Source organism: Anguilla rostrata, chromosome 6, assembly GCF_018555375.3.
Source record: "Anguilla rostrata isolate EN2019 chromosome 6, ASM1855537v3, whole genome shotgun sequence".
Classification (NCBI taxonomy): Eukaryota; Metazoa; Chordata; class Actinopteri; order Anguilliformes; family Anguillidae; genus Anguilla; species Anguilla rostrata.
Window position 1 is genome coordinate 49,729,813 of NC_057938.1, and position 27,646 is coordinate 49,757,458.

Below are 27,646 nucleotides of genomic sequence, written 5' to 3' on the forward strand. Positions count from 1 at the left end.
GCAGTGGCTAATGCTGGCCACAGTGTGGTCGACTCCCAACCTTTACCACGTCATAGGCAAGAATGGGTTACGCTGACTGTCGGCATCTAGGACTGTGTCATAAAGGCGTGCTTATATATCAAGTGCTTATATATCAAGTGGGGATTTCAAAGGAAGACGTTTGGGCCCCTCCCCGCCCCCATGGTTATAGGTTCACGGGGCAAAAGAATGCATCCTTTTCAGTGAGCTGGGGGGGGGGGTTCAAATGAAGCGTGTGGCAGCCTCCACTGCCCCCCCATCCCCCTCCCTCCCCCTTCCCTCCCCGTTGGTAGATTAGCTGGCAGAAGGGTTGAGCTTCCATTTCGGGGGGACTTATCCAATGAGCCCCTAATTTCCCTGCCCTGTGTGGGACATCGGCGGCGAAAGCCTTTTCAGAAATTAGATTTGAGTCAAATTTGCGCTGCATGACGTGCGCCGAGTCGGCGGCGGTCACATCGTTAGGGCCAGGCTCTGACGGGGATAATCGCGTTAGGCCGGGATGGAAGGGCGGCTGATATTGGGGAGAGCCCCCCCTCCCATGCCATACCCAAGGTCCCCTCTCGCCCTGGGACGTACCCCCGCAACAGCTGCTGCACTTCCATTACCCTGATGACTCCTGAGACTGCCTCGGGTTCAGCCTTTCACCCCTGGGTGGCGCTGTAGCGAATGGTGCTAATTTAGCTGCCAATCACCCACTACTTTTTACAGAGCCTGGTTTGAGAACTCCAGGTGAGGATCCATTGCCCTTAGCTGATAGCATTTAGCACTCTAATCTAACGTCTATACTTTTGGGGCCAGTATGTGGGGTGGGGTGGGGGGGGCAGAGCATCTAAATTAGAATTCTGGATATTTCAGCGGTTCTTATTTATAAAGCGTATGTGATTTTTAAAAATGCAGAAGAATTATGCACAGACACATTTCCTACCCTCTGACATGTGAACAATAGAATATTTTCGCGACCCCGCTTTGACGTTATAAATGGCGGTATGAAGTACGGCGCGGCGGGTCACACTAGTGGCCATTGTTTGGCCGTGTCACCCGCGGAGCAACGCACCGGTGACACAACGCACGTTTGTGCTCGGGGTTCTCCACTTACGCGGCCGTACAAAGGGACCCTTTTGTGCCGCCCGCCCGCGTGCGTCGTCTCGCAGCGGCGTCTGTGACTCCGTGGGGACGAGCCGTTAGCCGGCGCTCGCGCGGGCGCTGGGCTCAGCTGGCTCTGCAGGGGCCCGTCTGTCGCTCGCTAACGTAGCCGCGGCGCTAGTCTTCCTCGCCCTGCCACATGTGGCCCGGTGTTGATTTGTGTATCCGCAGCTACAAAGGAAAGCGTTCCCCGGGGCTCCACTGTATGGGGGGGGGGGAGGGGCGCTGGCAACCTGAGTGTGTTACGTTGCTAAGGAGACAGCCTTTTAACTTTTTTTTTTTACACTCTGTTAAAAAGAAAAAACTGTGAAACACTGCTAAGGCAAACACAAAGATCACCAGCTTCACAGTGAAGAATATCTGCACGTAGGCCTAGTGTATACAGTTTTGCTCGTGGTACAGAGCCTACGACACTGCTTGTCTTATTTTCTAACAAAATACAATATCAAAATATAACCTCTCACCAATATATTTTACTTTAAGTTGGTGACTGTCCTACGGTTTTTATAATTGAATTTCAGGGTCTCCACTCTATGTGTTTGGCTTGCAAATTTTAAGTAAATCACTCTTTAATGAAAGAAAAAAAATCCTCTTAAGTTCGTAAGGCTCAGAGAACAGAATTGTACGCACATGGATTAAAGGCTAATTAAACGTTATTGCGAGAGCCTCATAAAACGGGTCCTGTTGGGCGTTAGGAGGATTTATGATATTAATCTTCACTCACCTCCTGCTCAAGGGAGGGGTAAGGTTCAGAATGGGGAGTGCGCGCGGTGGAGGAGGTGCAGGGGAGGTGTGGGGGTTGGTTGGGTTTGTCTCCTACGTGCGGGGTGTAAGGCGTGAAAGTCTGGGGTTTGCAGGGATTCGTAACAAACGCTTGGCGTCGTGCCTCGAGCGCGGTTGGCAGGCCGCGGGTCCGCCCGTGTAATTAGCGTGTCTTTCTGAATCGTCTCGGCCGGGTCGGGAAGACGGGCCAAGCGGGAGACGCAGCCGATATCCAGAGCCGGCTGTCAGCGCCAGGGAGGGACCAGGCCACATGTTCCATTATCTGAACATCAGAAGAACCATGAAGGCATCGGTCAGTTACTACAATAAATGGAAATGCCTGTTCATTTAGGAAAAATGAAGAAAATCCAGCGCTATTCTTTGCAGTGCCAGTGTTCACGTTGCAGAACCTGCAAAGCCTGCTGAAAATGACGGATTATCCGTTGATGTTATTCAACTCCATGTCTGATAGTGTGAGTGGGCTCCAACTGGCGAAAATCGAAAAGTGAGGACCGTGTGTTTAATGCAAGCGTGCATGAGTGAGTGCGAGCGAGCGAGCGCGGTTTGTTCTCCTCCTCGCCTGTATTCTTAAAGGATGTTCCCGCACGGACACAATGGCTGCCTTGGGAACGAAGGGATGATTCATCTGCACCCAACGTTCCGCTAGTTCTTCCCGCCTCCATGTGCGTTCCCAAGGAAACCGAGCAGTTCTCCTTCCCCTGCCTGCTTGGCAGTCCGCTCCTCTTAGATCTTTTCCACTTTTCTTGGCAGCACATCTAAAGGATGAAGTCATCACCTTTCCTTGGAGGGAGAGGGCATCAGGGTGTCTGTTGTCATTGACGGTAGAACTTGGCAGAACAATGGTAATGTATAACAAAAGAAATACCAAAAGCAGTTTGCCATTCATGTCATCACAAAGCACAGATCGGTATTTGAGGCTATTTTGGTAACTGTCGGGAGATTTGATTAAAAAGGACGGTTAATTTACCACCACCTGAGAAAGAGGGAAGCCATGCATTTCTAATGGGATAATCCCCCATCCTGAAAAGTATTTTATCTGCGATTAGCATTTAAGATGGAGCTTTGAGGAACGTCATCCCCTTGGAGAACGCAAATGCCAATGAGTGATGTGCAAGTGCAGTAGTCGTCAAAGTACTTCTCAGCCTACTGTAGTATGTTTCCTTTGAGTGTTTTATTGTTAATTGGCTTTTATTTTGTAAAGATTTGAGCTACGTGGCTGCCATTGAAAATGGCTGTTTAAAATATACATGCTTAAGGATGTCTGAACAATGGCAGAGCTGGTCTGGTAGCCTCAGTTTAAGGAACTTGTTCCTGTCAACCTGAACCAGCAGCGCACGGAATTCACTCAAACCCAACATGAGCAAATTGGGCTGAGTTTTGTACTCGGCGAGGATGAAAGGTAGCTATGCTGGTTTATACCCTTGCACACAGGGCGAAGGAAGTGAAGCGAGGATCAATTGGCTTTTCGTGTCTGGAAGGCGGCCATGTTTCCTACTTCTCTTAAATGCAGGTCGTGTACGTCTCGCCCCTTCTGAGGGCGAAGACCGTGAGAGAGCTCATCGGCGACAAGGGGGTGGATGAATAGATGGACATTACTTTTACTGGTAGATGGGGTGTCATTAATGTTGTGTAAGGGACATAAGAGGTCCCTATATTGTCTGTTTGTCAGATGTGTGTTTAAAAGTTGCCCTCTCCCAGCATTGGCAAACAAGATGGGAAAGACCTTTTGAGGTGTTTTAGCTTTGACCATTGCCAAATTGCATCACTCACACCGGCTTGCTGAGTTTTCCATGTTGGAAAGGACTGGGTCTGTTTCAAGGCGCCTGTGTTGCCCTTTCTGTGTGAGTTTGCGAGAATCTGCATGAGTTTCCACGGAGTCCACTGGTTTTCTCCTGCAGTCCAAAAATATGAAGGCTAGGCCAATTGGAGACTCAGAATTGCCTGTCGGTATGAGTGTGTGAATGGTGTGTGGGCCCTGCGATGGATTAGGGACCTGTCCAGTGTATAGTCCTGCCTCTCACCCACTGCATGCTGGGATAGGCTCCAGCCACCCCTACCCCCCCAACCACAACCCTGGCCCGGAATAAGCGGTTTAGAAAATGGATGGTTACCGGGCATTGAACAGCATTTTAGAAATGTTTAATCCTGTTTTTAATTTTTAAAAATAGGATTAAAAAGAAATGAACCCCATTTCTCGGATCCGAATGGCATTAAGTGGTGTAATTTGATAGCACGAGGGGATGTGTGGATCAATGCTTTTTCAGGAAATTGTACATGGAGCTGAATGATGCTGCCGGTTAATGTATTTCCGGCCACAACACAAAAAAATGTTACATGCTCAGATGTTATCGTTGAATCATTATAGCCTATTTGAGTGAAAAGCAAGTGGAAAATATAATTTTTTTCCTTTTGTGTGGGGTTTAGGAGCTTTATAAATATGCCAAAGCGGTGATGTGCCTGGATCTTCATGGACATGGTGCGTTCTGCTGTAAGGCATCGTGTCTTTGTGACTGTAGCTGTGGTTCAGTGAAAGGCTCTCGACGGTGTTCAGCACACACCCGCTGTATCGGGTCGCCTCAGGGCCTGCTGTTCCAGATGCGGGGCCTTTTCAGTGGGCGGTCTGCTGCCTTGGCCCCGCCCCCACTGTCACTCAATGCCACCCCCCACCCCGAGGCGCGAGGCGGAGCCTTGGAACATCTGGGTGGTTTATTGTTCCTCTGGGCTGGGATGCAGTCACCTCCTCTCTTGCTCTCGCCCTCTCTCTCTTGCCCTCTCTCTCTCTCTCTCTCTCTCTCTGCCCCGCATGAGTTATTTTGACCATGAGCAGTCAAAACACCTACAGCCTCTCTTCTCCTCTATCGTCCCCTCTCCCTCTTTCATGTCTGACCCTTTTTTAAATAATAATTATAATGATAATAGTTATAATTATAATTATGCATGTATTTGTATATCATATTTCAGACTTGCAGCCCAATATTTTTCACAGTAGAAATTAAATTAGTATGTGTAAATATGTAAACAATAGGCAAATAACAAAAATAAGCGAGAATAACAGTCATTAAAATGTTGAGCCGGAAATGGAGTCTCTATTTTCGGCTCCATCTCCACCCCCCCTCCCGGCCGTACGTGTGGTTGTAGCAGTTCCTCTGCAGCAGGAGAGCATTACTCCAAACCCTCTCTCTCTCTCTCATTGAAGTCTTTATTGCACCCAGATGAGAGCGCTAGTAGAGCACAGAAGCACCCCCTTATCCATCAAATTAAAGGGGAGCCCGGGACTAGGGCCTCCCTGCCCTGTTAAGGGGCAGCTTTTTATTGCCCTGGTTATGTATTCATACAGCAGAGGAAGCTGGGGGAGCTCTGAGCATGAAGCACCTCTGTAATTAGAACAGTACAGGGAGGCCACAGAGCGATGATGTCACAATGGTAATTTGTTGATTCGGAATGCTGTAACAGAGGTAATTTTTCACACACGAGACACATGCGGGGCAAACTCTTTCATGGTCTGGCCTCGGAGATCCGGTCATTATTCAAATTGCCTTACAAAGGTTCTGGTGATTAATCTTTTAACCGGACGGCTCAAATGCGAATCTCCGGCGCAGAACCTCTGTTTTTCGGCGTTCTGCAGGCCTGGGCTCTCCCGGGGCCTGAGAATTAGGCTGCTCTCTGAGCGGTCGGGGGCGGATGGATACGGAAGGCCCGGAGAGGAAGTGGTGCGAGGGCGCTAACGAGATGTTAGCGCAGATTCGTGTTCGCGCTCGTACGCCGGGTCGCTGGGGACGCGCGGGATTAAGAGGACGTGTGTAAGGCCCCTCCCGCCCCCACCCACGGGAGGCCCGAATCCGCCATCTGGGCACAGCCACGCGCTGGCCGGCTCGCTGCTGAAGTATTTGGCGCGGGGATCTGAAGCCGCGTGCCGATCCGAGCGTGAGCGTGAGGGCGGGAGAGAGGCGGGAGAGGGGCAGGGAACTCCACACACCGCAGCCCAGACAGCGTAACTCCGGCCCGGATCCGCTCAGTCGCTGGAGATCATTTCCTGAACTTAACTAGATGCAAGCATTTGTTTTTGTCTTTTTTCCATTACACTCGGACTTGCATTGCGAAAAGCAACATTTAGGATTCATTCACAAAATTATGTTAAAGACAAATGTTGTATCCCTGTCATCACTTGCATTCATTTGAACTTTTTGACCTTCTTAACATCATCTTCAGTCATCCCTATTAAAATGCACAATTACAGAACATGATGTAACATGAAGGCTGGCAGACATGGCAACCGTAAACCAATCAGGGGATCGCAGTTTTTTTCCCCCCGCATGCCCTTATTCTGGACGGCCTCGCTGTGGATGCATGCGACGCACGTGCCGTGAGCAGGCGCCGCTAGCCCCGACGGCAGCGAGAGATTAGAGAGGAAGTGAAGGGTGGGGGGGGGGGAGAGGGAATGAGGGGCGGGGCGGGGCGGGGGACCATCTGTCCCTCCCGGGTCCCGTGCGGGTACTGATGGTGACGGGATTAGTGCAGCGTGCCCTATGGCCCACCCGTGTGTCCCCACCGCGATGGAGACAGCGAGTGCCATACACATGCACATGCCCGCACTGCATCATGGGTACTGCTGGAAGCACCACAGTGGAAAAAGTGGAATGAGAGCCCAACAGAATGGCAAAACCCTCGCTGTTTCCCATCAGAATGTCTGTGGATGCTTTCTGTGGATTATACAACGGGAAATGCAATATATGTAGGTTGTTTATTTATAAATTCAGCAGTCCTACTTAATCCCATAATCCTTTAGAAAAAATATATGACACACAGTTACGTGATCTGTGGTCATTGTTCCGACTGATGAATGTGACGCAAGTAGCCTATTGCTTTTGAAATAGCAGGCTTTAGTGATGTTGCCTACCCTCTGTGTTTAAAAAGAGAGATTCTTGTTTAGTGAGGGGTGAGCTCCCAGTGTGGAGCTGTGATCTGAGGCCATGTTCTGGCCTGGAATTGCAATGCAAAGGAATTTCTGGCCTGCTCATTTTTAAACTGCCCGCTGCAGCTCAGTTCACTCACTGTGTAATGGCCGCTGCTCTGTGCCGAACTCACCCGCTACAGACTGAAATGACTCTTGCCCTCTACTTAATTCATCTACTCTAGACTAAAACCACTAAAACCCCTATGCTGAATTAGCTCACTTCAGCCTGTAATCGCTGTGGTCCCCCACCGAGTTCACCTACTAAAGCTGGCTTTGCCCTCTTACCTGAGTGGCCTGTTGTGTGCTAGGCATAGACCTCTCTCGTGAAACTCTATAGGGCGTTTGGAGATCCTAAAATATGGCTCTCCATTTCTGACGGGTGTCCGAGTGTTACCGGGGCAACCTTAATTTAAACAGGCTTGTTTACGCACCCCCACAGACGGACCCCCCTCAGAGTGCTATTATGGGTGCCCCCCCCCCCCAGCCTTGGGACCTTACGAGAACGGAAAGGTCAGCAGCCCCCAAATCCTCCGTTCTTCCCGGTGACCGTCTCCGTGGCGCCATCGCCGTAGCAATGTGCTGCGCAGTGAAACCTAAGAGCGCGGTAAAGCAGCGGGAAGAAGGGGAGCGCCACGGTCCAGCGGTCTACGTGACCATTGGGACACGGTCACTCTGACACACGCTCTGTTGCTCAATCCCACCCCGGACAGAGTAACACTGCTATTTCAAGAGATCCTCTTCCTCCTCCTCTTCCTCCTCCTCTTTCACAATCGGCCGTCGTCAGCACCTGCTCCTGTTACAGTGCATTATTACACCAGTGTCTCTGCAGTGCTGACCTATTGATTCTCCTACTGGATTAGATCATTACATTACATTACATTACATTATAGGCATTTAGCAGACGCTCTTATCCAGAGCGACGTACAACAAGTGCATAGGTTTCAAGATGTAGAGGCGCAAAAGAAACACTAGAGTGAAGTAAGGATCGTAGTGCCAGAAGTGACCACATCGATCAGGACTCCAACCCTGTAGAGTAAGCACCTGATCACCCAGTATGAGCCATTGCTGTGCTATCTCAGGTCTCACCTGGTCACTCAATAGAAACAGGTTCTATTTCAAATCATACCTGATCACCCAATAGAAACAGGTTCTATTTCAAATCATACCTGATCACTCAATAGAAACAGGTTCTGTTTGCAATCACGCCTGATCACTCAATAGAATAGGGGTTCTATTTCAGATCACACTTGATCATTCAATAGAAATGGGTTCTATTTCAGATCACACTTGATCACTGAATAGAAACGGGTTCTATTTGTAATCACGCCGGATCACTGAATAGAAACGGGTCTGAGTATTTCGCACTGTTTTCACACCTGACGACCATGTGGAGACGGGTACACGCTGTCCGCCCCAGACCCCCCAGCAGGAACACGTGTGCGCCGTTTGAGATCAGACCCCGGCTTGTTTTGATGGCCGCGGGGCTCCGTTGGAGAGCGCCCAGTCCGTCCCCCGCCCACGGAATAATTTGGAAGGGGACCGCGGGGGGGCAATGCTCCGACCATGTGACTGCGCAGAGGCTTGTTTATGACACCGGAGCTCAGTACGTTCTGTGTTTGTTCCCCGTCTGCTTCTGGGCACTGCGTCGCGTGGACGCGCTCCTCTCCTTATGTAACCGCCATCAAATAAATTCCGCCATTTGCGCGAATGGCTCCAAGCGAGGCTGTGATATCCAGCGTAAGATCTGCAGCCTGTCTGGGTCCCTGCACTGAGCAGGCGGACGGTAGATGTCGAGACGGCCTGGCGGAGTTTTGAGGCTGCGGGCTGTGTTCTGAAAGTTGTAGAAGTTCTGAAAGGCGGTCGTGTGGCGGTAACGCCGGGCAGAATCGCCGGGTCGCGCTCGCTGCCGTGGAGACGCGGCTGTCCGAAAGCTCAGTGAGCCGGGCTGGCGCCGGGCGTGAGGCCGTGTGTGCGCCTCGTGGGAGGGAGGTGGGGGGGGGGGGGAGGGCAGGGGCGGAGGTTAGCGACCTCCCTGCTTAAGGGAGCCCATAGCTGAGGGCCTATACGGTTAGGGAAGTTGTGCATAAAGCAAAGCTGCTTATCTGGGTGGCTCTTTAGCGAGAGAGAGAGAGAGAGAGAGAGAGAGAGAAAGAGAGAGAGAGAAAACATGCATGAGAGAGAAAGGCCATAACCTGAGTGGGCTAATTCCGTTGACAGGGCAAATGCATTATGTTAATGTGTTCATCGTTCTGGAAAAAAGTAATCAATGAGGTCATCGATGTGTATTTGTGCTCATTATTTTACCTTTTATATTAGCACATGATGAAATTATGGTCATGCCAGTTAGACAGATCTGAATGTGTGGGAGGGAGAGAGCAGTCACACAGCCAGGTATGGGCGGGGTGGGGGGTGGAGGAGGAGTGATTTAGGTACAGGCTTGTCATAGGGGCAGGACACCCCTATGCAGGGCTGGTGTGACCCACATTCCAGAAATCACCCTCCTCCGGACATCTCACAGGGCAAGAGGTTTCTGTGAAGCACGGCCTTCCTGTTCTAGCAGAATGAGAACCTGAGCAGAGACCTCAATTACCAATTATCCTGCATTCGAAAGAGACAACAGGACTGAACTTTAACAGTGGTTTTCTGTGTGTTCAGTAGAGAAAGAAATAGACTGAACTTTTACGGTTGCTTTCTCCGTGTTCAGTAGAGAGGGGACCAGGACTGCACTCTTACAGTGGTTTGCACTGTCCAGAAGAGAACGAGTGGGTTGTCTTGTGCTCGCCCTGTGTTCAGTAGAGAGGGGACAGGACTGCACTCTTACAGTGGTTTGCACTGTTCAGAAGAGAACGAGTGGGTTGTCTTGTGCTCGCCCTGTGTTCAGTAGAGTAGGACCAGGACTGCGCTCTTACAGTGGTTTGCACTGTTCAGAAGAGAACGAGCGGGTTGTCTTGTGCTCGCCCAGTGTTCAGTAGAGTAGGACCAGGACTGCGCTCTTACAGTGGTTTGCACTGTTCAGAAGAGAACGAGTGGGTTGTATCGTGCTCACCCTGTGTTCAGTAGAGTAGGACCAGGACTGCACTCTTACAGTGGTTTGCACTGTTCAGAAGAGAACGAGCGGGTTGTCTGGAGCTCGCCCTGTGTTCAGTGGAGGAGGAACCGCGCGCGGCTGTGGCTGTGACGGTCCACAGGAGGGATCCGGGCCCTCGGGCCTCGCTGAGTTCACTTCTCCGCACGTTTCTCATTAGGGCTCAGATCAGAACCAGATGACGGCGTTCTGGAGCGTATGGAAGGGGGCAGCCAGACAATGTACCAGGACCTCCGTAAAAACACGGAGCCCGCAGAACGTTCTCCCTGACTATATAAGGAGCCAGAAGCTGAGCGCCAGGCCCGATCGCCCCGCTTTTATCGTCTTATCAATTTCAGCCGCTTTTAAAACAAGCGGCCCGTCGGACTTTCCTGCCTCTCCCAGACTCTGTAGCGCAAAGGAGGAAAAGTGCTTATGAACGCCCTGGCCTTTAACAGGGAGCAAAAACATTATTATTGTGGTTCAGCCAGGGGGACTTCCAGCAGGACATTGGTTTCACTTTCAACACTGTTCGTTAACGGATCCAGTTGGCCGTTACTGAATGAAGTGGGACTGGGCTGGTGTAGTGATCCCTGTGAGTGGGTTGTGGGAGTGGGGTGGTATAGTGGTCCCTGTGAGTGGGCCGTGGGAGTGGGGTGGTATAGTGGTCCCTGTGAGTGGGCCGTGGGAGTGGGGTGGTATAGTGGTCCCTGTGAGTGGGCCGTGGGAGTGGGGTGGTGTAGTGGTCCCTGTGAGTGGGCCGTGGGAGTGGGGTGGTATAGTGGTCCCTGTGAGTGGACCGTGGGACTGGGGTGGTGTAGTGGTCCCTGTGAGTGGGCCGTGGGAGTGGGGTGGTGTAGTGGTCCCTGTGAGTGGGCCGTGGGAGTGGGGTGGTATAGTGAACCCTGTGAGTGGGCCATGGGAGTGAGGTGGTGTAGTGGTCCCTGTGAGTGGGCCGTGGGAGTGGGGTGGTATAGTGAACCCTGTGAGTGGGCCATGGGAGTGGGGTGGTGTAGTGGTCCCTGTGTGTGGGTTATGGGATTGTCTGGTGTAGTGAACCCTGTGAGTGGGCTGTGGGACTGGGCTGGTGTAGTGGTCCCTGTGTGTGGGCCGTGGGACTGGGCTGGTGTAGTGGTCCCTGTGAGTGGACTGTGGGACTGGGCTGGTGTAGTGGTCCCTGTGAGTGGGTTGTGGGACTGGGCTGGTAGTAGAGGTCCCTGTGTGTGGGCTGTGGGACTGGGCTGGTATTAGTGGTCCCTGTGTGTGGGCTGTGGGACTGGGCTGGTGTAGTGGCCCCTGTGAGTGGGCCGTGGGACTGGGCTGGTGTAGTGGCCCCTGTGAGTGGGCTGTGGGACTGGGCTGGTGTAGTGGTCCCTGTGTGTGGGTTATGGGATTGTCTGGTGTAGTGGTCCCTGTGAGTGGGCTGTGGGACTGGGCTGGTGTAGTGATCCCTGTGAGTGGGCCGTGGGACTGGGCTGGTGTAGTGGTCCCTGTGAGTGGGCTGTGGGACTGGGCTGGTGTGGTGGTCCCTGTGAGTGGGTTATGGGATTGTCTGGTGTAGTGGTCCCTGTGTGTGGGCCGTGGGACTGGGCTGGTGTAGTGGTCCCTGTGAGTGGGCCGTGGGACTGGGCTGGTGTAGTGTTCCCTGTGTGTGGGCTGTGGGACTGGGGCTCCGTGTCAGTGGGTCGTGGCAGTGGGCTGCCCCAGAAGTCTGCTGGAGCCGCGGCTCTCCTGCGGAATGTGCCGGATCAGGGGCCCGCTTCTCGCTCCCTCCAGCTGCTCTGCAGTTGCCCCGCAGACGTGTCCCGACAAAGCGGCGCTTTGTGAACACTTGCGTCTCGCCCCCGACCCACAGCCCTCGCACTCCCCCTACCTCCCAGTCCTGTTTAGTTTACGGGGGGGGTCTTCAAGTTCCAAGCACTGTTGTTTTCAGGCTATTTTCAGGCCATGGCCAGCATTAGGAATAGCAGTGACTGAGGGAGTGTAATGTGATGTACTTTTAGCTCCGGCGAGAGGCTAACGTCATAGCATGAGCAACACTGAAGGGACCTCGGGACATTTACCTCCATTTACACTTCAGAGGAAACGCATTAAGACTCTGCTCATTCAAATACAAAGCGGCAGTTAGCTCTGTAACACTTTGTCCTTGGCTCGTGTTTTTTAAGTCTCAGTTGAAAGCCAGAGCATTGACAAAATGGAAAACACCGACTAATTTGCAGTTATTTCTGGTTTTTTCTTAAGTGGACCTCTCCATTTGTTAAAGCATTGCGAAAACATTGTGCTTTGCAGTTATTCACATCAGGTGAACACATTAACAAGCTTTGGTCCTTAATGCAGCGTTTCCTTATTTGCAAAAGAAAAAGCATGGCCTTGTTTAGAAAAAGGCTATTTCCTGGGAACGATTTTATTACATTACATTCGACAGGTTATAGGTTCATTTTGTTTTAAATAAACTTTTTAGCCACAGCTGCAAAACATTGACGGTACTCAAAGAATGATACGAGCAATCTATTTGTGTATTAAACACAAAAATGCCAAACATTATATGGTTTTACAAGGTTTCTTATGATGCCAACAATATTTATGAATGCTCTTTTCACCTTTTATTTGAACCACATAGAATACTCATTAGTCATACAGTCTGATAAATGCTAAGGCTGCCTCTTTGATCAAATACCTCAGGCCTGATCAGGTCATAACAGCGAACATTCCAGACCTTAGGGCTTCCAGCAAGCTCGATCATATTTCACCGAATTATCTCGAGGAGCAGAGTTCCAGTAAAGATGCTCTTTTTATGCTTTCTGGACCAAACCGGAGAACTGCAAGCGGTAGCCTGTTTGTTTTGTTCGACCAAAAAAAAGACAAGTAGGTAGGTCTCTTCCTACGTGCATGACAATGTGTAGTACTCCGATAATCTCGTAATCCTAATATTTTTGCGCTTTTAAAACAGAAATGCATTCTGCGATGTTTGTAGCGCTGAGGTTTCAGCCGTGCTTGTAAGCCCGTGTAGACGCCTTGGCTGTCGAGCTTTGTCTGTGAAGCGTCTTAGATTTATAGAGCTGTTTTCATGCTGGGCTGGTTTGATGTAATGAGAGACCGGAGCGAACGTTTGTAGCTCTGTCGTCAATGTTTTTTTTTTCATTGTTATGTAGAGCGAAACCAGTAATAGACTGCGTGAGATTGTCAGGACTTCTTGTGTAAACTCGAAACACCACTTACCCCTAGGATGTGCCTGTCTGTACTTGCAGATTCATGTGCTTTCTTGGAACCAGCGTTACATTTAGGTACTGCTGTCGCCACCCAGTGGTGGCTAGCTGCATCTACATCGCATATCGATTAAAAGCAGAATGTTTTTTGCTGTTTTTTTTTTTTGGCCTAGGGTAGTTAAAATTTGTTTTGGCATTCGTTGTCATGTTAGAAGCCTAGGCACTTCTGTTCTTTCAGTTTCCCCAACGGAACTGCACACCGGATAATATTGTAAAATCGATAAACCGATGGACCCTCAATTATAGTAGGAAGCCGTCTTCTCCTGGGGTTAGTAGTAGGCTACATCCTGTTTCTCTAATATCATCCCTTACATCAGCAGTCGCTGATTTATCCGGGTCATTTATAATGTATGAATAAGACGCACACAGCACTCAGACATCGCATCAGGCCAAATGTCAACAGATTACGCTTTCAGATTTCTTTCATAGTGCTTTACCCAGGGTTCAATAGAGAGGGAACAAACCACATTATGACTATGAGGGTGTTACTGTCTTTTCTTCTGAAGGTCCAAATGGTTATGATGTCCAGTGATGATGCTTAGTCTCAGCAGAGACTTGCAATTGTTCTTCTGTTAGTCCAAAGGCCGTTACTGTAGAAGGCCAGATGGTCCAGAGGTAGCTTGCCTGAATTTATTTGTTCAAGTGTGATTGGTCATTGGCAAGCAGCCTTTAATCACTGAGCCAATTAGAGAAAAAGAAGGAGTGGCCATAGTGGCGTTTGAGCTTCTCTGCGGCAGGAAAGGCGCGGTCATTCACGAGATAACGTGAGCCGCGGTAAAAATCTGCCAAAGCACATTTTCAAGGCTTGCGGCCTACAAACCGTGGACACGCGTACACAAACGCCAGGCCAGGCTTTGTTGCGCGCCGACGGCAAACGATGTTGTTAAACAGAACCTCAGCCATGTTTGGAAAAGTTATTAGAAACCGCTTCGTTTTCCCCGATGCTAGCGTCAGCGTCCGTTGTTTATAAAGTTTTTGTTTCGGTGCGAAGTAAGGGCGAAGCTCGACCCGAAGGAGTTTATTTACCCTGGAAAGAGAGTGTTTGTTTTTCTCCCTCGCGGGTAAAGGCTGGCGGTCCTGCGGAGCCTTGCGCCGTACGGAAGAGTGATTGCTGCTCTCCGCCGCGCTGGCCAGTCCTGTTTTCCCAGCAGTCATCGGGCTGATGCACAGTGTGAGGCAGGGCTGCCCAAACTTGATGAGAACTGCTGGTTTGTAGGTTTCTGCTCCTTAACGATGTGCAGGGAAACTGCAATGGCTGACCGTAATAATTCATTTCCGTACTAGCAAAACTGCATGTGGTTCACTGTTGGTGCACATTGAGTAGTTGCTCTTACCTTTTCTGAAGATTACCTTTTTTGATTTCAGCTCCATATTCAGTTTCTGCAGAAATATTTACATTTGCTTTGTCATTGAATTTCTTTGTCTGGACTGTCGTTCAAGGGTCACGAGATTTATGGCTTTGATTGCGCATTCGTTTGTATTTATACAGCTGGTCATTTGCTGAGTCAGTTTCAGTTTATGACCGTTCCTCATGACATCGGTTCACCCACAGTCCACCTTGTGTGCTCTGTACGCTTTCTTATGAAGGCCTTCAGTTTGAGATTGTAGGATCTGTGCGTGTGTATGCGTGTGTGTAAGAGAGCGATAGAGTGTGTGTGTGTGTGTGTATGTGTAAGGGAGAGTGTGTGTCTGTGTATGTGTATATGTGTAAGAGAGAGAGTGTGTATGTGTGTGTGTGTATGTGTAAGAGAGAGAGTGTATGTGTGTATGTATGTGTAAGAGAGAGAGAGAGAGTGTGTGTGTGTGTATGTGTAAGAGAGAGTGTATGTGTTGTGTGGAGAGAGGTGTGTGTGTATGTGTAAGAGAGAGTGTGTGTGTGTGTGTGTGTGTGTAAGAGAGAGAGTGTATGTGTCTAAGTGTGGGAGAGAGTGTGTGTGTGTGTGTGATGTGTGGTGTGGTGTGATGTGTGAAGGAGAGAGAGAGGTGTGTGTGTGTGTGGTGTAGGTGTGTGTGTGTGTGGTGTGTGTAGGGTGTTGTGTGTGTGGTGTGTGTACGTGTGTGTTTATTGTAGAGTGTGGGTCTTTACTGTGCTTTGGCTGCGTGCGCTTCCTGCTGTGACTTTGCTACTCTCGTCTCGGTCTTTTGCGCCAGCAGCTGGCATGTAGCACACAGATCATGAGTTATTCATGAACACAGCCAGTGAGCCTGCAGGGATCCTAAGGACACACACACACACACACGCACATGCGCGCGCACCCACACACACTCTCACACACACACACACACAGACACGCACAGACACACACACACTTTCCACTGTATCAAACCTTCCACATGTCCACTGCTTGGGATCTGAGGCTTTCTGTTTGAAGGGCGTCAGATCCGCCTACAGCACCTTACTCTTAGTTTTATGATATTATTGGTGGTGATTATACAGGCTTTGATCTTGGAAGCGGACGTGTTGCCTCTTGGTTTACAACCAAAAGATACGTAGCATAGATGCAATTTCACTGTCTGCGGAGTGATCAGGATAAGATGAAAGTACTGCTCACTGACGTTTGGGCGATGGCACTAATATGAGTTTTAAGCTCGAGCTAGAACCAGCCCATGGCATGAGAAGCCGCCATGTTGGAAAAATAGCTTGAGGGTGCTGGTCTAGTGTGATGATGAAAACCAAGGAAACTAAGGCTGATATCGTATTCAAAGAGGGATACTGTACTAAAAGACATGTACTCGGAGATATAGCCTATATTATTTAGTTCAGTTTGAGATTTGTTAAGAGAATGATGTTGTATTCAGAGCGAGGTGAGAGATAGATGTTGTTTTGTTTAGGGAGATGTTGCATTCAGAGAAGGATGTAAAAATTTGAGAGAGCTGTTCTGTTCAAGAGGGATGTTCCACTTAGAGAGATGTTGGCTTCAGTGAGAATGCTGGATTGGGAGAGATGTTCCGGTGGATGTGTGTCTGTAGTCGGTGTGTAGAGAGTGGGAGAGCCTCATTAACAGTGACCCTCTCTCTCTCTCTCTCTCTCTCTCTCTCTCTCTGCGCAGACCACTCCAGCTCCAGCGGCACGCTGTGCTTCCAGCCGCTGCGCTCCCAGGGCTCCATCCCCACGGCGCACGTCATGCCCTCCCCCTCCATCTCCAAACTGAGCGCCCCCCTGGCCCCCGGCTCCTGGGGCAGCTGCCAGCTCCCCGCCCCGCTGGACAGCCCGCTGGACATGAAGGACCCGCGGCCGGTGCGCCGCTGGTCGTCCCTGACGCGCCTGAGCGGGACGGGTGCGGACAAGGGCAGCCCCGCGGGGAGGCCGGCCTACCGGGGCGACGCCCACGGCTCCCTGGACCGGGGCCTCCTGTACGGCTACCGGTCGGACCACCTCCACCACGGCCCCGACGGCAGCGCCCCGGTGCTCCACAGGCTGTCGCCGGGGGCGGAGCCCAGGTACAGGTACGACCTGTGCGGGAAGGCGGAGCCCGCCGGCCCCGCCCCCCTCAAGCCCAACAGCCTGGACCTGACCTACAGTGCCTTACCCGAGAGCAAGCCCCTCGCCCAGGGGCCCGCGCAGAGGGGGCTGCCCCTGGGGCACCAGGCCGTGGGGGGGTCGCCCATCCAGCCCGCCGTCCGGACCCAGATGTGGCTGAGCGAGCAGATGCACTCGAACCCGGTGGAGTACCGGGCGGGGCCCGAACTCTGCGGCCTCGCCGCTGCCTGGCAACAGGACCGCGAGAGACTCCGGCAGGAGACAGAGCTCACGCAGGTGAGGGAGGGGGGGAGTGTGACTGAGTGAGAGAGAGGGGGAGTGAATGAGTGAGAGAGAGGGGGAGTGAATGAGAGGCAGAGAGGGGGTTACTGAGTGATGAGAAAGAGGAGTGAGGAGGAGAGGTGGAGGGAGAATGATTGGAAAGAGGAAAGAGGGAGAATGATTAAGAGGGAGAGGCAGTGGGGAAGAAGAGGGGGAGGGGATTAAGAGGAGGGGAGAGGGAGAGTGGGAGGTAGAGAGTGAGTGAGCGAGACACTGTGAGAGGGGGGAGATGTAAGAGTGAGTGATATGAAGGGACTCGAGGGCTGTTGAATCTCCTCTCTGATTCTGTCAGACTGCTGTGAAAAGGGAAAGCGAGGACCTTTGTTCAGTCTGTTCCAGACACATGCACCTCTATGCGACTGTGAGTGAAACATTGTACATTTAGGAGAAAATAGGGAAAAGCATAAAAGACGTGACTCTATTGAGTCGGGTTCTGTGGACGCACAAACACAGAGAACCTGGCAGAAGAAACAGCCTATCACAGCGCTGAGAGCAGCGTGGTTTGAATGTCTGTGGTTAACCCAAAACCTTTCCGCAGAGAGAGAGAGTCTCCATTGAAATACCACCGAAAGGATTTTATCTCCGAATGAGATGAAATATAGTGAGACTGGTGACGTATCGCCCCCGTGTGGAGTGGGTGGTAAAGTTCAGGCTCCGCTTGAAGCATTTTTGTTCTGTTGGCTGACTCAAGGGGAAGGCACGTTCAATGTGTAGAGTTCAAGATAATTTATCCTTTAAAGATTATTGTGAGTGCTCATATATTATGTATAATCACTTACCGTTCATTGATTCATTTTTTGTTTTTAAATCCATTACACCAAAAATTTATTGGATTTTAACATGCATTGATCAAGACAATGTATCAAATTCTACTCTTACATGCTTAGAAAAAGAAGAAAGTTTTTATGTTTTTATAGCTGAAATTTATTTGTCCTTATACCCAAGAGCAAACTCATCTCGCAAGAATCTTGCAAGAATCATACATGGTGCAAAAAACTGAAATGAACATCACAAACACAACAAGAACTTAACGGTGCTCTGCATGTAGATATATACCTGTTAAATATGTATAAACATTAATCAGGGTGATGTGTGATTTTAAGGAGAGCATTACCTGGCTGACCTGAGTCCCTTTCAGTGGTCTGACTGTCTTTGTCATTTGGATTGGAAGAAAATATTTGGAAGGTCAGGTAGCGTTTTACTTTTAAAACTTTGCCCGCATCGCTAGCATTGTAGATATACAGAACAAATTGTCATATTTTCTCTTATTTAACAATTTGGTACAGATCAATATTTTCCCAGAGGATTGCAGCATTTGTCCATTTTATGTGTCCAAAAAGTAATTGGGGTACAGGAGCCCCGTTTCTCAAGGTAACGGATATGGTAACCGACATATCAACATGCAGAAGAACAGGGCTGAACCACAGTTAGCATGTTTGTTCACACATGAATATGCAATGCTATTAAGAGAACAGAGCACTAGGTGTGCCAAAGAAAAATCTTTTCCACCGTGAGTACAAATAGTGTGAAAGTTGTGACTGAGTATATGCACTGCACACTTTTCCCTAAAGGACCCAACTTAGCGTGAGGCTGTCATATAGCATAAGTGCCTCAGTTGTCGCTCAGGGCGCCATTACAGAAAGCTTACACTGTACAGCAAGGGCTGCCATTATGCTACAGCTGTGACAATTTTGTTTTGTTCCATGTATACTCGATGACTTTTGGTTAGCATTTTACATTATTATTTCTGTGATTGAAAGTGCTTGATGGGAGCACTGAAAACCAACAAAAGATAAGATTTGATTGGAATAGCCTTACTAAATGCAAATTATTTAGAACAGATGTAACTGGCAGTCGTTTATATAATCAACGGGCATGAATGCATTTCATGCAGTTAACCTGTTTGCCACTAGATGGAGTCACTTGCATTGGTGATGTGTTTTTCAGTTTGAAAACACTGTTGACGCAGCTGTGAATAAATCGCACGGGTTTATATCCCGTAATTATACGCTAATGTTATCACCAAGGCTTATAGGTCGTTCATTGCAAACTCTTTTAATCTCTGATCTCGGTTAATGTCGATCCGTAAAATTTTGATGAGGGTGATGCCGAAGTGATGCCTAATATTACCTCCCTGTGGGGCTCAGTAAGCTCCCACACATCCTGGAGAAAGCCATTCCCGAGGTCCTCTGGCTTTTCACTATGGACCCGGCCTTACAGTGTTTGAGTCAGTGCAGCTCCCCCTGCTGGTGGGCATCGTTATGCTCAGGTCCCCAGGTCTCGCCGGCTGAGTTAAGTCATGACTGTGGTTTTGAGGGCGGGGCCCGGCTCACATGAGCTTGACCAGGATGAGCATGAGGAGCAGCACCACCACGATGAGGAGGAAGTTGAGCATGAGGTTCAGGCCTCGGTTGTTGACCAGATCCATGGTGGAAGGGCTGCGCTGGCTGGGGGGCTCCACTGGAGGGCGCTGTGGAGAAGCTTGTCACGCTCTGAGCTTGGTGAAGAGGGGGGAGCTGCAGGGCAGGTCTATACCATCCTCCTGGTCTTTCACCCTGGCTGAAGCTGTAAGTGATTCAACTACATGGAACAGGGAAGACAAGGGAACAGTCAGACAGTGATAGAGATATGGCCCTCTGTTCAGCTTGTGCCCTTTCCTCTTATAACAAGCATCTACATTACATTACATTATATTTATTTGGCAGATGCTTTTATTCAAAGCGACATACAATAAGTGCATACCAAAGGTCATTGGAACAACTTGGCTACAAAACACAGGTCCGATAAGGTACAATACTCATTTTGTACAGTTATTCATGGCCACAAGGTTCTGAAGCCTTGTTAAATGACCATAGAACTCTTGGGTGCTGTTTAGATCTAGAATGTGTTGCCAGTGATTGTTTTGGGTCAGTTTTCTTGAACCGGTATGTATCCTTCTGTGTTGCTGTCAGATCTCTTAATGTTGAAGTTCTGTTCATGCTTCAGAAATAGATTGTGTTCTCTGAATGTTTCTCTTTGTGTTGCAGAACGAGACTTTGTTCTCTGTGCTGTTACCTCCTTTTTAGGAAACATATTTAAGATGTTTGTTGTCTTTCGATGAGCTCAGCTAGAAGACAGCATGAGCGGTCCAGGCTCACTGCCAGCAAATCCATTCTTGGAGAAGACGCAGCCAAATATCTTGGCTCACGCTTTAAAGCATTTAAAATATTAAGCCTGAGATTTATAATGTTCACATTTTAAGTTTTGATAGCTTCAAAAAGTTAATGTGTTCTGTGTGAGCCTGGTATCATAGCTGATTTGACTGATTTGCAGGGCTGACTTAACTGCTCTGTGTGAGTTCCGATGTCATTTCCAACGGGGTCTTGTGTTGTGAAGGGTCATGAATTAGGACAGTGAGGGGTTTCTTATCAACCGTGAGCTGTTATAGTGTGCCTTTGTTTTTCAAAGAGGAACAACCAATCAGTGGGCAGTAAGGGTCTGGTGCCCAGTTCTGATGCTATGTAAACACTTAGCTTAATTTTCTAACTGCTTGTTTTTATTGCAAATGGCCTGAGGTCTGAACATAAACCCAATGGCCCCATCAAGAAAGAATTTGTGATTTTCCTTAGCACATTATCGTTCTGTTAGAGCACAGAACTCAGCAGGAGAGAAAGGACAGTTGCGTCCTCTTGTTTATCCACTACATTTAACACCAGTTCACCGGGGAACAGTGAAACAGCTTTTTTATGATATGATATTCACGAGTCAAGGTCAAGAAACAAGTTTCAACTTCATACGGCACGTTGTGCTCTCAAAGCCAAAGAGAAGATTGTCTTGTTGAAGATGTCTTGTTGAACTTCGATGGCTTCCCTTTGCTATATCATTAGCCTAACCGTGTGCTGCTAATTGTGAGCATATTGTTATTTTGATGTGGAAGCTCAAATTCACACACTCCTGCTGTTTGATTGGCTAAAGGGCATTCATCAATAACTGATGAAGATTCTGCAAAAGCTCAATAGCATGGCAGGGCTGGAGGGTTTTTCTGGACCAACTGTCTAATTTCCTCCCATCATCTCTGTGTGTACTGGCCTATACAGTTCATTTTATGGTAGCTTTACCCTATTGTCAATGAACGGTAATACACTCAACTGTGAAACAGAGACAGCACGGACAATTTTTCCATCTCCATAATCAAGTCTATTAGATCTCTTTGAACTAAGACATCTAAAATAACTATAAAACATATTTAATGGTGGACTGTGATGTCATAACAATGTTTGTTGAAAGACATTGAAGATATAATTTAGCTCTGTGATTAACAATGAGCGTTGCAGTGGCCCTGTGTCTGCTCTTAATGAGCCATTTCATTTTCCACATCACACCCTTTTAATAGAAGGTCTGTAGGCCAGTCCCGGTGTCTAGCGTGACATCACAGCTCATTCACACACAATACCTTCGGTTCTTTATTATTTTTTTTTGTAATTTCACAGCGTGTACACTTCACAGCAGCACAGATACAAGCGCAGTCAGAGAGAGGCGTGGCACGGCGTGGGCGGGGGCAGAGGCAGGCTGGCGCACGGTGCAGAATGGCGGAGGAACGGGGCGGGTGCGGTGGAGAGCATGCTGGTGGGGTGGAGGCCTCGCGGTCAGTCCCTGGCCTCGCCACGCCCGCGCGGACAGGCGGCCACGCCTCTCTCAAAAAGACAGGTCCCGGCTCCAACATGGCGCTCTTCACTAGTCTACGTACGCAACCTCAAACACGTCTATAGAGCTGGACAGGTCATGCACTGTAGAGCAAAAGCAAATCCCTCTTCATATCGGCAAGCATTTTTACAAAAGGAATTGGAGAACCTTTTCCCCCCAAACCCCCCACCCTCGTGGCTCCAACTTCCCATATAGTTCATCACCCCATCGGGTGGCAGTTGGGCAAACGCCCGCCCCCTTGGCCCCGCCCCCCTTCACATTAACAAGACGATGATGTACATGAGCAGCAGGCAGATGAGGATGAGGCAGAAGTTGACGAAGAGCTCCTGCATTCTCTGCTTGGCCTGCGGGTTCACCTCGATGGTGGAGGCCCTCCGGATGGCCGAGCGGGTCATGTGCTGCACCTTCTCCATGCTGGCGGTCGGCGGTTTGGCGGGGTTAGAGAGGCGAGAGCGCGGCCCGGTGGAGACCGGTGGTTAGTGCAGAGAGAGAGGAAGAGGAAGGAAGAGAGAGGTGCTCAGGACAGAGGGAGGAAGGAGTGCAGTGCTGGGAAGTGGTGGGCAGTGGTGGTGGTGGGCGTGGCTTGGGACAGTGGGCGTGGCTTGAGCGTGACCCTGGGCCTCCTGGAGCTGCGGGGTGGGAGCATCGGAGAACGTGAATGAGTGAAAAAGCCAAAAACACGTGAATGAATGAATGAAATAAAACAAGCCAATGGGAGGGGGTTTGATATGGACAGTGCATCGCCTTTACAGCATGGCCTATACATAGAACCTGCTTTTCACTGGTGTGTTCTTAATGATTAGTGTACTTTCTATGCTGATGCTATATGTGTGTTTCTGTGTGTGTGTGCGCATGCGTATCTGGATATTTGTTTTTATACTTATATTTATGTATTTAATTATTCTAATGTATTTTTCTTTTTCTCTTTCCTGTTGCTTTTTGGCATTGCTGTGCCTTGTAAAGTACATTGAACTCCGTAGTTTGGATGAAATATGCCCTATAAATAAAGTTTTACTGATTGATTGATAGATTGGACAGTGCGCACGCACGCACTGAATGCACAAACATGGGATTTCTTCTCCCTCAGAGGCACGCAGGCCAGGATTCACGCTCCTGCTTCTCTCGCTTTGTTTGGGCAGTTAACTTTAAGGCCTGAGCGACCTCGCCAAAGCGCCTGTCTAGCTGTGACTGATCGCGACAGCGGCGGAGCAGCAAGGACGACTCATCTCCGGGGGATTTTTTCCACGCCGCGCCGCATGACCTCGACCGCGTCCTCCCGCTCGAATCCGAAACACGCGGCCCGTGCCGCCGCGCCGACAGACGGCTCACCTGCCCGGTTTTACGACGTTCCCTCCCGCCGCGCGTTTGTTCCGCCGCCGCGATAGCTCGGCTCGGCACGGCGGGATTAGCGCCGGGGCTAAATGCGTCCGCCGGAACGCGCCGGACCCCACGCCATTTATCCCGGCTCGCCCGGCATGCCTCCTCCGGCCCGCGCGGCTCGGCTATTATTATTACGACGTCGTTATCGCCGCTCCTCGCCGCGGCTAATCCGCACGCTCGCATTGTTTTCTTTACCGCCGTCCTCCACTCCCGCGTCACCCTGGGAGTACACTCAGGAAGTTTGTTTTTAATCGCGGCCGCTTTTCGGCAGGCTGACTGCAGCCTTATCTGCCCTCCTCCTTCCCAGCATGCCTCGGGGAGCTGTCGGTGCCCCTGTCATCTCTGAGTGACTTTGAGGCGGCCCGCGTCAAAGGTGTAGCGCATAGCCCGGCCGCTGACGAGCCGCCGACAGCAAATATCGGCCCCGCCCCCCCTGCTGTGGGCGGGCGGGTATTCTTAGGGATGACCTTTGCCTGTCGTTACCCTGCGTCGCCCCTTTAAACTGCAGCGGCTCCGCCCCCTAAATAAACAGCTGCTAGAGGGCCAGTGGCCCCTGCAGACCGGTAAGGGGGAAGGGGGTGGAGTCTTCAGTCAGAGGGGAGGGGGATGTAGACAAAACCTCACACCCCCGCCACCCCCCCCCCTTTCCCAATAATGAGCTTGTGAGAATTCAGGCCCTGCAGCACCTTTGACCCGACAAAGGCGGTCCAAAATTAAAGAGCAGCCGCTCCGCCATGTCGAAGAAGTCCCCCCACGGAGTCGTGCGGCCTCAGCCTGGCTGTCTGCCACCGTCCAGTCTCACAACAGATAATCTTTACGCCGCTGTCAGTCTCCGCGTTCCCCGGGGCTGCAGTACGGTTGATTGACAGACAGGGGGCATGGCACTCAATGGCCCCTGCTTATCTCCTTCTCCTGGCAGTGGCACACTTGACTGCGTGTGACTTTGGGTTACTGTGCGCTGGAATTAATCCAGGCTTCCCTGGATTAATTCCCCTAATTAACACACTTTTTCTTTTCAGATTAACCTTGTAGCACTCTACTTAACTCCAGACTTTATGAAAAGGCCAAGTGCTACTATTTTAATTGCTGATGTGTTTTAGGGAGTTACTGGAGTTACCACGAATGAAAAAATCTTTGGTCAAAGAAAAAAAATTTCAATAGAAACGCACTGATGTTTCAATTACTTCTTTTGATTTGATTGTTAACATTTTTCTTGAGTAATAGCAATATCTGTTTTCCAGTCTATCTTGTGTACAGTAATCTAACTGCTTTTGTGCAATTCCCGCTATAAAATGAGCCAAAAAAAAACAGTTAATGAGATTTTGAATAACTCTCAGAAGTGAAAAAAAACTTCAGTGTTTCTGTCAGTGCCGTGATGTATGAAGTTTTGTCTCTGTGTTTGCTCTGGTGCTAAGGAGAGCTCTCTTATCCACTTCTGGAGTGGTCTTCCTTTTAAGTACACTGCGTTTTGGCCGCACTGAGAAAGCGTAAGAATGATAACCGGAGGAGCCAGGCACCGCACTGGATCAACATACCGTATATCTCACACTGGGTCATGTGATACGTAAACACGGAATGGCGATGATGGAACGCTCGCTTGGAGTTTTTAACGCTGTCGGCCGCGAACGTGCTAACACGATCGTTAGCGAGGCCTCTGTAGCGGTCCTGACTGGGCTGGGGAAGGCTAATGTCGCTAATGACTCCCCGCGGACTGTAATTGGTAGGCCTGGGTCTGTTCTTCGATTTCAGCCTCCCGGCCCCCCGGCTGTGGTTCTTAAGGTCAGGGGTGAGGCTGGAAAAAAGCGACGGTTAGAGCTAAGAGCGCTGTAGCCGCGCAGTTTTCAGAGGCGCAGGGGTTGTGTTTGGGCAGGGATTTGCCGTGCTTCCTTACAAAACAGCCCATGGGAGCCGCGGTCGGAAATAAGATCAACAGAGGAGAGCTCCAGTCGAGCCTAAGAAGGAAATCCTCGGAAAAACCTGGCCCTCGAATTCCCCCGCGAAATAAAAACTGTTGGTTTTTTTTTTTCTTCTCCTTTTGGCCGAGTTCCTGAGAAAACAAGCGACCCGGAGGCAGGGGGCGGGGAGGCCTCTGTCCGCCGCCGTCGGAACTTTCCGTGATGGCGTCCGAGAGCGATGCGCCGGACGCCGCGCTGCAAACACAGGGAATTGTGGGGCCACCATTTTGTGGCACGAGAGAGGGGAATTGCTGCCCGTGCGGATGGCACGCGGCGGCTTGGCGGGAAGCCATAGAAATACTGGACTTCTTTAATAACGTCGTGCTAATTATCACGTGCTACGACGAAAGTCTCGTTTGCACTCGCCATTGCGGATCAGTAAGCGATCGATACGACTGCTGTAGTTTCCACTAAGCCTACTAAAAAAAAGGCTTGGTCACACTCTCAAACGTAGTCTTAAGTACCCCTCACACCCAGAGTTGTCGGTTGCTACCAGCTAGTGCTATAAATGCCTTTCAGTGATGTGTTGTTAACCTTCACCGTGTCCACAAGGTCCCTTTGTGTGAAGCCCGCTCATTTGAGTAGATGCAAAGCTGAGTCTCCCGTCCCTCTAGCCGCGATGCAAATGCGTGCGCGCTGTACGCGGGGTCAGAGAACCGTCAGCCGCGGCCGCGGAGCAGTACCGCTTTTCAGATTTGTTTCCTGCTCTGGAATGTGTCTGGCACCAGGTCTCTGTTTATCCCCTCGTTCGCAGGAGAACACGGCGCAGCTCGAATGAACTCTCGACGACAGCAAGCCTCGGCTACAGCAGTTTGGTTTATTTTAGCTTTTTCCGTTTATCTGGAAAACTCGTCTTTCGTGGTTATTTATTGTAAAGAAATCTGTTTAGAGTCGTGTTTCCGTTCGCCTTTTTAACTTTGAAATTTGATAGCGCTTAAGAACGTAGAGCCTTGTGAGGACTCGTCCCCCCTTGTCATTCATTTCTGAGGCAGTATGCTAGTTAAAGCAAAGTACATTTATTTTCATAAACTGGTTTTATGCATAAAATTTTTATGTGAGGGTTCCATTTCTTTTGGATATGTTTTGACCTTCATAACAAGGTAGAGTGAATATTATGAGCAGTGGACTTTCATACAGCTCACATAGAATGAATAACAGGCACTGAAGTGGAGTGAGTCCAGTTGTTTCATGCTGTGCATTCCTTTCTTTTTTAAGCTAACAGAGATTAAAGGCGGATGAAGCGTCTGTTCGCTTCCCCGTATTCCCGTTTTAAGAATTGAAGCCCCGCACCAGATTCGGACCCCACGGGGGGTCCGGGCTTTTCCGAGAGGGCGGGAACGCGGGTCCTACCTGGTTCGACGGGCGGACAGGTGGAGAGCGAGCGAGCGGGCGGGTCGCCGACGGTCACAGCCTCCCGCAGCACCGTGGGAAACGGTCTCAGTCCAGCGGGCGAGGAGCGTGTCTGGCAGCGCTGTGGAGCATGTCACAAAGTTTATGGGAAAGAGAACGAGCAGGGGGCGGGCAGAAAGGAAGAGAGGAAAGCAGGGGGAAGAGCGGAGCGATGATGATGGGGGCAGGAGGGGAGGGGTCCCGTGGCCATCGTCCAACCTCCCCACCCCCCCACCCCCCTCACACCCCCCACCCCGGTGTGGGCGTGGCCTCGATGCCCCCCACCCCTGCTGAGAGGCTTACCTGTCAGATGCCAGCACTGTGTCTCCTACATTTACAATGACAAATACCTCTGAATGTAAAATGGCGCGCACAGGCTGCCATTGTCCGATAATTGTGTCACGTCTTTCTCCGTTCGCTAAACGCGCACTAATTACATTTTGAATCTCGCCGGCTTGGCAGCGTTTGCGGAATGATTGCGATTCTTTCGGCGTCGCTGCTGCTGGCGTTACAGAATGAGGTCTGTTCTGATCGTCGCTGGACCCTGGACAAAGAAAGCCTCTCTGCCTTGTTTTGGAATGCTATGTCCAGCGCATCAGCCAAGTCCAGCTGTTTAAGAGGCTCAGTATGTACCCTGAGCTAATCACACGGAAATCTGCATATCCTAACCGGCGGTGAAATACGATGTGAAGCAAGACAACTGACATCTGTTCAGTGAAACTGACCTTAGATAATGTTTTAGTTTTAGTCTTTGCAGTAGGATTAAAGAAGATGTACTATAAATAGGCTGTAGAAAAAATGCTTTATTTGGCACATTAGTATATTTCATGAATTTTCTTACTACCTTTTAGGGGGTGTTTTGTGGCCCCCTGAATGTATGAAGTTTACCATTAGTCCCCACAAAATGGTTTGTTTTTCTCTTAAAGTAAGGCTTTGTTGATAACGTAATAGCCATTTTTCACACAGAGCTTGCTCTTGTAGCTATGAGAGACTGATTAAATAAGTAAAGGGTCTTGGCTGGCTAATACAGGCTGTAAACAAGCCCTTCTGTTTGTGGTGAAACCACATGATAAGCGTTTAATGCAGTCTGTGTGCCTCTAAGAGAGGAGACTCTCTCTTCACCGTCTCTGGTGCCGGAGTTTCTCAAGCGAACGTCTGTTACTCGCCGAAGCTCGGGGGGGGGGGGAAGGAAAGCTGCTATTTCAGCTC

The 27,646-nt window shown here is 50.0% G+C and overlaps 2 protein-coding genes across 5 annotated transcripts in view; one reads left to right on the forward strand and one right to left on the reverse strand.

The window, feature by feature from the left end:
* Positions 1 to 27,646, forward strand: part of cep85l (centrosomal protein 85, like) — a 64,564-nt gene that overhangs the window by 17,666 nt on the left and 19,252 nt on the right. For all 3 annotated transcript variants that reach the window (XM_064340310.1, XM_064340309.1, XM_064340308.1), the window contains exon 3: positions 16,279 to 16,985. In XM_064340310.1, the coding sequence (XP_064196380.1) occupies positions 16,279 to 16,985 (707 nt within the window). The remainder of the gene's footprint in view (positions 1 to 16,278; positions 16,986 to 27,646) is intronic.
* pln1 (phospholamban 1) lies at positions 17,931 to 26,656 on the reverse strand. 2 transcript variants are annotated; one of them, XR_010330665.1, is made up of 2 exons: positions 26,399 to 26,656; positions 17,931 to 19,610 (listed from the first exon to the last, which is right to left on the reverse strand). XR_010330665.1 is itself a non-coding variant. In XM_064340311.1 (2 exons), exon 2 carries the CDS (start codon positions 22,124 to 22,126, stop codon positions 21,968 to 21,970), a length of 159 nt encoding a protein of 52 aa, XP_064196381.1. In that variant the 5' UTR covers positions 22,127 to 22,342; positions 26,399 to 26,597; the 3' UTR covers positions 21,460 to 21,967. The 2 variants fall into 2 exon arrangements, 1 of the variants encoding a protein (XP_064196381.1); XM_064340311.1 differs by lacking the exon at positions 17,931 to 19,610 and adding an exon at positions 21,460 to 22,342 and having other exon boundaries at positions 26,399 to 26,597.

What these genes read in the sequence shown, in the direction of transcription:
- pln1 (XM_064340311.1), bottom strand. Translation starts at nt 22,126, where the DNA reads ATGGAGAAGGTGCAGCACATGACCCGCTCGGCCATCCGGAGGGCCTCC.